The sequence below is a fragment of the Diabrotica virgifera genome, chromosome 2 (assembly GCF_917563875.1).
Source record: "Diabrotica virgifera virgifera chromosome 2, PGI_DIABVI_V3a".
In the NCBI taxonomy this organism is placed as follows: Eukaryota; Metazoa; Arthropoda; class Insecta; order Coleoptera; family Chrysomelidae; genus Diabrotica; species Diabrotica virgifera.
Window position 1 is genome coordinate 59086228 of NC_065444.1, and position 12234 is coordinate 59098461.

Here is a 12234-nt window from a genome sequence, read left to right on the forward strand (position 1 = left end):
CATTATACATGAAGATGACATTGAAACGGTTGGAAAGTTTACATACCTGGGAGTAGAAATATTTGCCGATGGATAAGAAGATAAAGAAATACGGAGGAGAATAACACAGGCAAACAGAGCTTATTTTGCTCTCTCCCATGTATTTAAAAATGTCCACCAAAATACAAGGATAAGAATCTATAAAACCTTAATTCGACCAATAGCATGCTGTGAAAGAAAGCATGGGTCTTGAAAGAAACATCCAAAAACAAACTCAACACATTTGAAGGTAAAGTACCTACTGAGGAGAAAACTAGGACCTGTGAATTCGATACAGAACCAGCTTTATCAACTTTATAAGGAAACACCCCTGTCAAACTTCATCAGAATACAAAGATTGCAATGGGCCAGACATGTGATAAGAATGGGAGAGGTTAGGCTACCAAAAAGAGCACTGAACGCTTGGATGCAGGGAAAGAGACTGGTTGGAAAGCAAAGAAAGTGCTGGGAAGACACAGTAAGCAGCGATGCACAAGCATTTTTAGGAGCCCATGTATGGAAGGGAGCAGCGACAGATAAACAAGGCTGGAGGCGAAAAATAAAGGAGACCAAGGCTCAATTTGGGCTGTAGTGCCGTAGAAAAAGAAGAACAGGATGGGAGGGTGAACTTCCTTTTTGCACACTGTCGTGGGTTGTAAAATATGATCATATTGGATCTTTTTGTGCCAGCCGTTCCTGTTTTCTTGATTTTTATTTTTTTTTCGTTTTTCACTGCCACTCAAATGTTTGTAACTCATGATAATAACGAAACGATTACTTAGTTAAGAAAAAACGTGTTCAAAGAAATTTAATAGAACGACTAAGTACTGATTAATAAATAGATTAGATGAGCTAACTTAAAAAGAACAGGACTGAAAACTAATACAAGCAATCAATACTTTATCTTTGCAAAAAACGGCATCAAACATCAAACTATAAAATATATTAAATTTAAAAGTGCATTTTAAATAAATATTATGACAAATATGTGACTATAGGACTCTCTTGTAAATCGTACCTCTTGATCCTTCGGAGGGGTGTTTAAATTTTGCTTATTTTTAAAATGCCGACAAGGCAATCTACCTACTCTTATTGCAGTTTTTTGATAAGAATGGTTTATGGTTTATGAATATAATTCTAAGCAAATTTGTTATCATTTCCTGTTCGTAAAAAAATTTAAATATATATTTTTTTCAATAAAAATATTCTTTTGGTGATCTTTTCGGGCCCCATTAAATGCGGGCCCGAGGCAGGGGCCTCATGGGCCTAGTGGTAAAATAGGCCCTGTTAGCTAACCGAGATTTTCTTAACTTGATTTAAAGCACTGAAAAACGCTATGAGGGTTAAAATACTGGTTAAAATTTAAACTAGGTTAGCTAACCAAAATTTTAACCGCTCACTGAAAAACCGGGCCTAAGTAAAAACCTTTGTTCTTTGGTCGTGTGGGCTATGACCCAATTCATGTTGCCAACAAGAGAGAATACATTTTAGAATCATTCTCAAGAATCAACTCAACCAGGCCAGATGTGCCTTTAACTTCATTCCTTCATACATTCAATATGTAGCATCATAGAGACTAAATCTAATTCGCGTACGAGCCACATATCAGTACAACTACGTTCTCCCGGGGTTGATTCTACTACCCTGGTGTCAGTCGCTATCAATAAAGTATCTAAGTGCTATTGGTGTTTCTATAACAGACGATCATCCTCCACTGAGCCCGAAGATTAGACACATTCGTTGTTCTTCTTTTTTTTTTTCACTGCCCAACATTCAGTTCCGTACATCATAACCGGTCTTATGGCTGTTTTATAGAATTTTCCCTTCAGCTTCATTGGAATTTTTCTGTCACACCAGACCACTCGCTTCTTTCCACTTCATCCATCCAGCCCTAATTCTACTGCATGCATCTCCATCTATTTCTCCATTACTCTGTAATACCGATCCTAGGTACTTAAAACTATTGTTTTTCACAATCATTTCACCATCCAAAGAGACCATTTTATTTGTAGTAACTCCATCTTTAAATGAACATTCCAAATACTCTGTTTTTGTCCTACTAAGTTTTAAACCTTTTTCCTCCAGAGCTTGTCTCCACTGTTCCAGTTTTTGTTCTAAGTCTCTTTCACTATTTCCTATTAACACTACATCATCAGCATACATTAGGCACCATGGAATGCTACCCTGTAGTTTCGCTGTTTTCTGGTCCAAAATTAATGAGAATAAAGGACTAAGCACCGAGCCTTGGTGCAATCCTACTTTCACCTGAAATTTATCAGTCTCTCCCACACCTGCCCTAACACTAGTCGTTACTCCCTCATACATATCTCTCACAATCTTTACATATTCGTCAGGGACTTCTTTCTTATTGAGTGCCCACCACAGAATCTCTCGAGGAACTCTATCATATGCTTTCTCAAGATCAATGAATACCATATGAGCGTTGGTCTCTTTATTCCTGTATTTTTCCATCAGTTGCCTTACAATGAAAATTGCATATGTTGTTGATCTGCCCTGCATAAAGCCAAATTGATTATCGGATATTTCGGTTTCTTCACGTATCCGTCTATCAATTACTCTCTCCCGTATTTTAATGGTGTGGCTAAGTAGTTTTATAGCCCTGTAGTTTGTACATTGTTGTATGTCTCCCTTGTTTTTGTAGACAGGTACTAATATACTGCTTCTCCATTCGTCTGGCATTTGTCCAACTTCCATAAGTATTCCAACTTTCTTTTCTTTATAGTTATTCCTACCTCTCCCTCCTTACCTATTCGGCGTAGTACCTCCTCGTTGGTCACGTGCTCGGTCCAGGATATACGTAATATACGTCGGTAAGCCCACATTTCGAAGGCCTCTACTTTTTGATGTACGTGATGGAACCCAACCACTCAAATACGGTCAAGAGGACTCCTTCGACATTCGGGGTGTGGGTGAGATGGATTCTAGGATAGATAATTGGGTGAGGTTAAGGTGTGTTTTATAGGTTTTTTATTTACTTTGTTATATAGGTTTTTAGTAATAAAAAATAACGTGAAATTCTCAAAATATTGCACTACAATATTATTCCTCCTCTGCTTGGATCCGGCTCGAAGGACCAGTTCATTTAATTCTTATTATTCATGTGCCATCTCCTCTAAGAAGGTTGGCAACCATCACGGCAATTCACATTTTCGATACTGCTGCTCTAAAGAGATCAGCAGAAGTGCAGTTAAACCAAGCTCTCAAATAATTTAACCAGGAGATGCATCTTCTTCCACAATTCCTTCTATCCTGTATTCTTCCTTTTATTATTAATTGCAACAAGTTATAACGCCCCTCATGACATGTCTCAAATATTGCAGTTTTCTAACTTTAATTGTATTTAAAACCTCTCTTTTCTTTCCCATTCTTCTCAACACCTCGACATTCCAGACTCTATCCACCCAACTTATTCTTAATATCCTTCTGTAGCCCTATAACCCGAAGGCTTTTAATCTGTCCGAAACATCTTTCTTTAATGTCCAAGCCTCCAACCCTTAAAATATACGGAGAACACGTAGCATCTCAGAAGTCTTATTTTTAAAGAAATTGTAATATTCCTGCTACATACTAATTTTTTTCAGTTTGTTGAAAGCATTTCTTGCCTGTCCTATTCTCGCTTTAATCTCTTCTGTGTATTCATTATTTTCATTAATTATTGTACCCATATATTTATATTTTTCAACTTTTTTAATTTGTTTTCTATGTATTGTTATGCTTTCTTGACGCTTTTGGGCCAAGAAAGCATGACTGTTATTCATTTAATTAGAGAGTATATAATAAATATTCAGAAATGCCACAATTCGAGGTTTTATTTCCGGAGAAATAAAACTTCTAATGAGACCAAGTTTCTGGTTACGCCTCTTCGTGGTTTCTATTACTTGCAAACCAAACGAATGTTGAATTAAAGAAGACACGGGGAGGTCTATAATTTGCACCTCACTTCCTCTCTATCCAGCGTGGCAAAATTCCAATGAAAACTTGGTCTCGATACTCAGTTAGGAGTAAAACTAATACAGAAGAATTCGCCGTAAAACGAAATCAAGAGACGTATTATATTTCTATTCAGAAATGTATTAATAGGAGAGTATATATAGATTTTCACTTCGGAAAAAATCAAACAAGATAGAACTTTTTGTAATGTCATTAAGAAATTTTTAATAAACAACATATCAAAAAGTTCTACTCGAGAAGTGGGTGCTTCATTTTTTATTAAAAAAATGAACTACGAAATTTGATGTTTTTTTAAATAACTCCGAAAATATAAATTTTAGAAAAAAACTGACTTGACCATTAAAAAATTCAGAAAATTTTACAAAAATACCTTATATAAAGAATTTTCTAAAATTAAATCTGTATCTTCTATAATTTTTTATTTATAACGCTAAAGTCACCCTTCTCACAAATATTGGCGCACTGTAAACTAACGTACGGCGAAGTGCACGATTGAGTTATTTTAATGTAATTCTTTAACTAATGGATCAAATGAAATTTTACAAATTGAACAAGAAAGAAGAATAATTAAGCTATCTTATGGTTGTAATAGAAAGAAATAAAATGTATGGGCATAAGTACGGTGTGGGCGGAATGTGAGCCTTACATGAATTTTGTTTAAAAATGATTTAAAAATGTGTAACTAATACAATTTTTAAACTAAAAGGGAAGTTCCCTAGGTTGGCTGTATACCATATAGTTAAAAAACTCTAACAAGAAGTAAAACCACTTCTATGTAAATTGGTATATTTATTAAAACTTAAAAAATCCCAATGGATTGAATAAAAGATGTCCAATTCAGAACGTTTTCAGACCTATCGGTCCATCATCAGTGAATCTACAATAAAATAAGTAATCCCACTATTAGAATTGAAAGATGGTTGAAATTTTTTTAAAAAGCTAAAAAAGTGTGGTTAGATTACTTACGTGCATACTTGCTAAATAGCCCCAGAACCAAACAATGGTTGAATTTAAAATTCAATTTACATTATTTAAAAATAATATTAAACAGGCTAAACGCCGATGTTAAAGGATATCGCCTATGGGAACATGGTGAAACCCTACCAAAACCTCAATCAACCATCTTAGGCCAACTTTCTCTTCTCTCACCTTCATCTATTTTTATCTTTTTATCATTATTGACATCAGCTTAACTTTCTTTCTATCAATTTGATCAATCTAATGTTATAGTATACAATCAATATAAATAATCTTATATTCTAAATTAATTTTGTATATCACAATTTCTTTTCAAAAACCAATAGATTTAAAATGTTAGACATTTTCAGATATTAAAATTTTTATCATTTGTTGTGGGTCACGACCTTTTGGTTAATTAACTTTGAAAATCGACTACCTTTTTCTCTACTGTCAATGTCACTTCAAACAGTTCCTTACACACTTGTGACACTTTATAGTCAAAGTTGGCCTAAGATGGTTGATTGAGGTTTTGGTAGGGTTTCACCATGTTCCCATAGGCGATATCCTTTAACATCGGCGTTTAGCCTGTTTAATATTATTTTTAAATAATGTAAATTGAATTTTAAATTCAACCATTGTTTGGTTCTGGGGCTATTTAGCAAGTATGCACGTAAGTAATCTAACCACACTTTTTTAGCTTTTTAAAAAAATTTCAACCATCTTTCAATTCTAATAGTGGGATTACTTATTTTATTGTAGATTCACTGATGATGGACCGATAGGTCTGAAAACGTTCTGAATTGGACATATTTTATTCAATCCATTGGGATTTTTTAAGTTTTAATAAATATACCAATTTACATAGAAGTGGTTTTACTTCTTGTTAGAGTTTTTTAATACAATTTTTCTTATAAAACTCTCAATTTTGCACAACTTACCTTTCAAGTGATAACTTTTTTATTATCAGTTTTACGAAAAAAAGTTATTCTTTATAAAATACTCCGCATCGTATATAATCTAAGAAGCAATCATCAAATATCAAATTTAATTAATTTTATACGAGGTATGTCAAAAAATATGAATTTCACTCAAGAGTAAAGTACCTTTACATTTCACAATATCGAAAATTGTTATTAAGAAAAGTTGTTTGGAATTAAAAAATTTGTTTTAGTGTTCAATTATATCCTTCTAATTAAAATATTGTGAATAATAAAGGCACTTAACTAATGTAAAAAATATGAATTTTTTTACATACCTCGTATAAAATTAAAAAGGTTTGATATCTGATGGTTGTATCTTAGATTTTAGACCAGGGAGAGCATTTTATGAAGAATAACTTTTTTTCGTAAAAGTGATAATAAAATAGTTATCATAATTGTAATAAAATGATGATGAGTATCCGTAATTTGAGAAAAAATTGAATTTTTTTTTCGATTAGAATGATGTAATTGTATATTTAGACATAGTTTCTAATTTCAAACAACTTTTCATAATAGCATTTTTTGATATTCTGGAATATAAAGGTACTTTACTCTTTAACGAAATTCATATTTTTGACATAACTCGTATAAAATTGATAAAATTTGATATCTGATGGTTGAGTTTTAGATTATTGACTATCCAGAGCATTTTATTGAGAATAACTTTTTTTTCGTAAAATTGATAATAAAAAAGTTTTCATGTGTTTCCTAGCTACGCAGACACACTCTATAAGAGCTTCTGTATTAGAATTTTCAAATTGCAATGTCATATTCGGATTCAGCATAATCAAAAACAAAATAGAAACATATTTGATCAAAGTAAAATGATGAATTTAACGATATTTTTAAAATTATTTATACTAAACAATTGTTATTGTTTAAACAATTAATAAACAATTAGCGGCCAAATCTGCGAGTAGAACTTTTTACTTTAACATTTATATAAACTAACAAAAAAAGTTTTAGAAAAAATATAAGCTTGTTTGAATTTTTCCGAAACAATACATGTTTTCGTTCTAATTGCACTCCCCTATAAGATACAATACCTTTGTTAATAATTATAGAAAAATTTAAATTAAAAAAAGTTACTTACTGCATCTTTTTCGGCTTTCTCGTTAACCAGTCTTACATCATCTCTCTTTCTTCTTCTATCCACCTCCTTTTCCAACAACGGCAACTTTCCATCTTTGTTTTTATCCTCTTCCTCTATTCTCCTTGTAGGTACCATACTTACCTCTCGTGAGTAATCTGGACTAGGCGGAGAATCCAAACTGCCTCCTCGTTTTTTCGTCGGTGTACTACGATCACATTGCCTAGAAAATACGAATAATAAAAATATACGATATAGTCCAATCAACAGCCATTTTCTCGTGGAATTTTGAGAATCAAGGTCGATTTTCTTGAAAATTTGGATTTAGGTAGTATTTATAACTTTTGTCAAAATCTACCCTACGCCGAAGCGGGCTTTTGGCCTGGGGGGTGAAAACAACCCTATCTAGGGGATGAAAATTTTAATCAATCAAAATAACTATGGAAGTCGATAGATTGATCAACTCTTAATTGATACAAAAACAAAAAAAAAACAAAATTTTCAATAAAAAAACCCTACAATTAATATTTGAAACATTTTTCATATTATGAAAATTCACTTTTTTTTAATTATGAAAATGTCATTTTCGATTTAATCAACTATTGTTTTTAAACTAAGCATTCCGAACCGGTCAAATCACATGGATCGTATCAATTATACCTAAATAATGTTAATTTCTTCATAATGATAATTAAATGCAAGTTGTATACGCTGTGAGCTCGTAGGTAGAGGGGATAATTAAAAATTCGCGAGCGCCAGTAGTGACAAGTTTGTAAACCTTTACTGGAAATTTGCTTTTTGACGTTCTGCATTAAGAGTTGCATATTATAGCTTTTTAATGTCTCACGAAAGTTGTTGTATTAAAGAGTGTCGAAATATTGGTTACAATAGTAACTGTGTATTCTACAACTTTCCTGTCGCTAAGCATAAGGTGATTCAACGACAAAAATGGATTGATGCAATTAGAAAAAAGTAAGTAAACACAATTTTAATTTTAAAACGGTAGAAAAATGTAAGCTAAAGGATCAGTTAGCACACTCTCGAATGTTGACGGTTTCAATTTTACAATCCAATCCTGAAACAAAATTTGAATGCGTGAAGATAACGACCAATCACAGCAAACGTAGGATGCCGTTAACTGTCATTCATAAGTTAATATTTAAGAAGTACATATTATACTGTAATTATATTAAATTATTATACTTTTTTGCAGAATAAATTTTTTCTAATATTAGTTGTCAACATAAACGTCAAAATCTTAAAATACTCATAATGAATAATAAATTCTGTACTTACTGCTATTAATTATCGATTACAATCCAATTACTTCTTTACGTTGTAAATATTACACGATAAGAATTAAATAATAAGTTTGAAACAACTATTATTTGCTTTTCTACTGTCCTCTTTAAAATTCTGGCCGAAATAGGAACACTAGTCAACCGTTAGATGGCGATAGCAGCCATACCAGCGAAACTCACAGAGTATAGGCAATACTTTTTTCTTTCCAGAAAATTTCCGGTAAAAGTTATACTAGTAATCCTGTAGGTAGGTGGCGATACCAGCGAAGCTCGGAGCGGATACACGATTTTTTCTATGATCATTCACAACAAAAAATGTATTCAAATAAATTTTTTAACGCAACCAAATTGAGTAGTTTGTCAGTTTATTTACATATTGAGAACTGTCAAACCGTATGTATTTGACTCGCCATTGGTCACTGCGCGTGTGCCACCTTCATCTCGAATACCATATCGCGATTCTATTGGTTAAAAATCTGTATCGTAATGAAAATCTGTATCATAATGAAGTTCATTATGATACAGGTAGTGAAATCATAATTGATATATGAGAATAGAAAAAAATAATTAAAAGTTATTCATGAAAAACGGTTATAAAACGTTTTTTCAATGAAAAATACATAGTTTCAATCGCTAATAACTTTGCAAAAAAATTTTATAAAACAAAATTTACTAAGAATTGGTCAATCTATCGACTTCCATAGTTATTTTGATTGAAAAAATTTTCATCCCCTAGATGGGGTTGTTTTCACTCCCAGGGCAAAAGCCCGGTTCGGCATAGGACAGATTTTGAAGAACAGTGTCAACCGAGCTTAAATCCGAATTTTCATTAAAATCGGTGTTGATTCTCAAAATTCCACGGTTTTACAGTTTTTTACCGCTGATGAGTGGTCTAATAACAAATGAAGGGTACAGGGGAAAAACAGCCAAAGTCACAAAAGTTGGAGTAATTCTAATTTTTAACTTTAAAACGGCATCCCCTTATTTACAAGTAACTAATCTAAAATGTGAAAATATTAGTTTATTTTCAATAAGCATTTTTTTATTAGCCTATTATAATCAAAACTAATATTTAAAGTATAAACATTTTTTTATTTTTAATTTTGATTGTTGTTTCTTTTCTGCCTGTGGACTCTGGCTGTTATTTGCCTGTACGGTATATTTTCAAACGTTACTAACTATGGACTAAGGCTATGTTTTGCATTTTTTACAACTAGAATGGTGACTTCTGATGGTTTAATACAGAAATGCGCGAATACTCAATTTAAAAAAAAATGTGACTTTGGCTGTTTTTCCCCTGTACCCTTCAAATATGCTTGTGTAATGCCACTGAAAGAATAAACGTCGCAAAAATCATGGAAATTCTAGAAATCAAACACTAACGTAACGGTTAGCAGTTATATTTTTTAAGAAAATTATAATTTCAAGACATCAAAATGAATTTAAAATTTAAATATGAAAAATTGTTGTAAATATCACAGCTGCCACTTTTATATTGCCAACTCTAAATTCCAAGCCTTCTTCATCATATTACTTTCTTTGTTTAATATATATTTCATGGTATTAGGTTCTGTAAACAGAAAAAGAGGCGTAATATAAAAAAGAATTCAAGAATATTGTCTTAAGGTAAGTACTGACTCAAGCATTTTTCTCCGAACGAACCAAACGAACGGAGCGCGCTCTAACAAATTGCTCTAGTGAGTACGTGTTCGCGGGCAAAATTCTGCCGAACCGAATGAGCCGATCGTTTTCGGGGGAATATCGGTAACCATGGAAAGATCAAAAGCGAGCATTTGTTCGTTTATGCTCAGTGGGTACGGGCATTTATAGCCTGGGTGGTAGTGTCAAATTTTTACGGTGATTTTAGCACGGATTCTATGAATCTATTTTGGTAGATAGTACTTGTTTGATAACGAAAATGTTTGTCAGCTGGCGCGACTCAGGGGCTTTTAGATAAATAAAAGATAAAATATGAAAGTAGATGGAAAAACCCTACAACTTATATGTCAAATATTTATCTCCGTGCCTTACATCCATAATGGCCAAGTGGTTAGAACACCCTGGCTCCTGGCTTTCACCCAGGCGAGTCGGGTTGGATTCCCGGTGCCGGAAATCCTTTTTGGTTTTAAAATTGACATTTCGATTTGAAAAATAAATGTTTTTTAATACTTTCTATATTGTGTCGTATAAATAATAAAACCGTGGTATTATAAAAACAATTATTTTTCAAATCGAAATGTCAATTTTAAAAACAAAAAGGATTTCCGACGTCGGGAATCGAATCCGACTTGCCTGGGTGAAATCCAGGAGCCAGGGTGTTCTAACCGCTTGGCCATTATGGATGTAAGGCACGGAGATAAATATTTGGCATATAAGTTGTAGGGTTTTTCCATCTACTTTCATATTTTATCTTTTCTTGCGTAAAAGCCCCGATTTTGGGCCAGCTGACACATCATTTATTAATAAGCTTTGGAAACCCTTCACTAAATAAAAAAACAGCATTGCTAAAATGCTCCGGTCAAATTTGACATTACCTCCCGGGCTATTAGTGTATTCGTTGTGTTCGTGAAAATATTTAATTAGTTGAAAGACTGATAAATGTACGCACTTGAATTAATCAAAGAAGGGTCAATTCTAATGGTCAATAGAAGATAAAAAAAGTACCACTACTTAAGGCCATGCGTGAGCAAGTGAGCATCTTAACATATTCTAGCTGCATTACAATATAATCATGTATTCGTATGACCTATTGTTGTCCTCCGTGCAATCCCAAAACAAAAAAAAAAAACAGCAAAAACAGGATTTTTTTCTAGAAACCGCAAAGTAGGCTATCTTGAAGCGTTGTATCTTTTCTTGCAATTGTAGGACCTACTGGACATATTAATTTTTCAAGTCTTCTGTAGACCAGTTACAAAAAAAACTCAAAGAGGTACCACAAGGTTATTTTTATTATTGTTAAAAATCATAAAAGGACGCGTTTCGGCTTTACACAAGCCATCATCAGCTTCAATACAGGACATAGAAAACAACGGACTGACCAGAAAACAGGAAGGAGGAAGAATCAGCTAGTTTACATTATATAGTATAGAGATGCACACACTTCATCATTAATATGTACTGTAAAATCTTGAAGAACTTCAGCATGTAGAGGAACCATCATGTGAGCCGGTCAGGTGTAAAGACCTTCCCTCCTTTTAGTCTTTACACCTGACCGGCTCACATGACGGTTCCTCTACATGCTGAAGTTCTTCAAGATTTTACAGTACAATCAGAACAAAATGCTATAAATAGCTACATATTAATGATGAAGTGTGTGCATCTCTATACTTTTTCTTCTTATGGTGCCTATCCGTTACGGATGTTGGACACTAACATGGCTATTCTGACTTTGTTGACTGCTGCCCTTAAAAGTCCGGTAGTGGTTAAGTTAAACTATTTTCGCAGGTTATGCAGCCAGGATATTCTTCTTCGTCCTGGACCTCTTTTCCCATGCACTTTACCTTGAAGTATGGTCCGAAGTAGGTCATATCGTTGTTCATTGCGCATTATATGGCCCAGGTATTCCAGTTTGCGACGTTTTATGGTTACGACTAGTTCGCGCTCTTTACCAATTCTATGTAAAACTTCTTTGTTGGTAACTCTGTCTATTCAGGAAATCCTCAACATGCGTCTATAGCACCACATCTCAAATGCTTCGAGTCTCTTCAGTGATGCTTCAGTTAAGGTCCATGATTCCACGCCATATAAAAGAACGGATAATACGTAGCATTTTAGTAAACGAACTTTTATTTCCAATTTTATATCGTGGCTGTTAAAGATTTTTTTCATTTTGACGAAAGCTGATCTTGCCTTCTCGATCCTTATCTTAATTTCCGTCGATTGGTCCCACTGTTCATTTAAGTTTGCACCCAAA

At 33.3% G+C, this 12234-nt stretch overlaps 1 protein-coding gene across 2 annotated transcripts in view; it reads right to left on the reverse strand.

The window, feature by feature from the left end:
* Nucleotides 1–12234, reverse strand: part of LOC114337747 (E3 ubiquitin-protein ligase MGRN1) — a 73435-nt gene that overhangs the window by 20933 nt on the left and 40268 nt on the right. For both annotated transcript variants that reach the window (XM_028288286.2, XM_028288277.2), the window contains exon 8: nucleotides 7024–7243. In XM_028288286.2, coding sequence (XP_028144087.2) covers nucleotides 7024–7243 — 220 coding nt within the window. The remainder of the gene's footprint in view (nucleotides 1–7023; nucleotides 7244–12234) is intronic.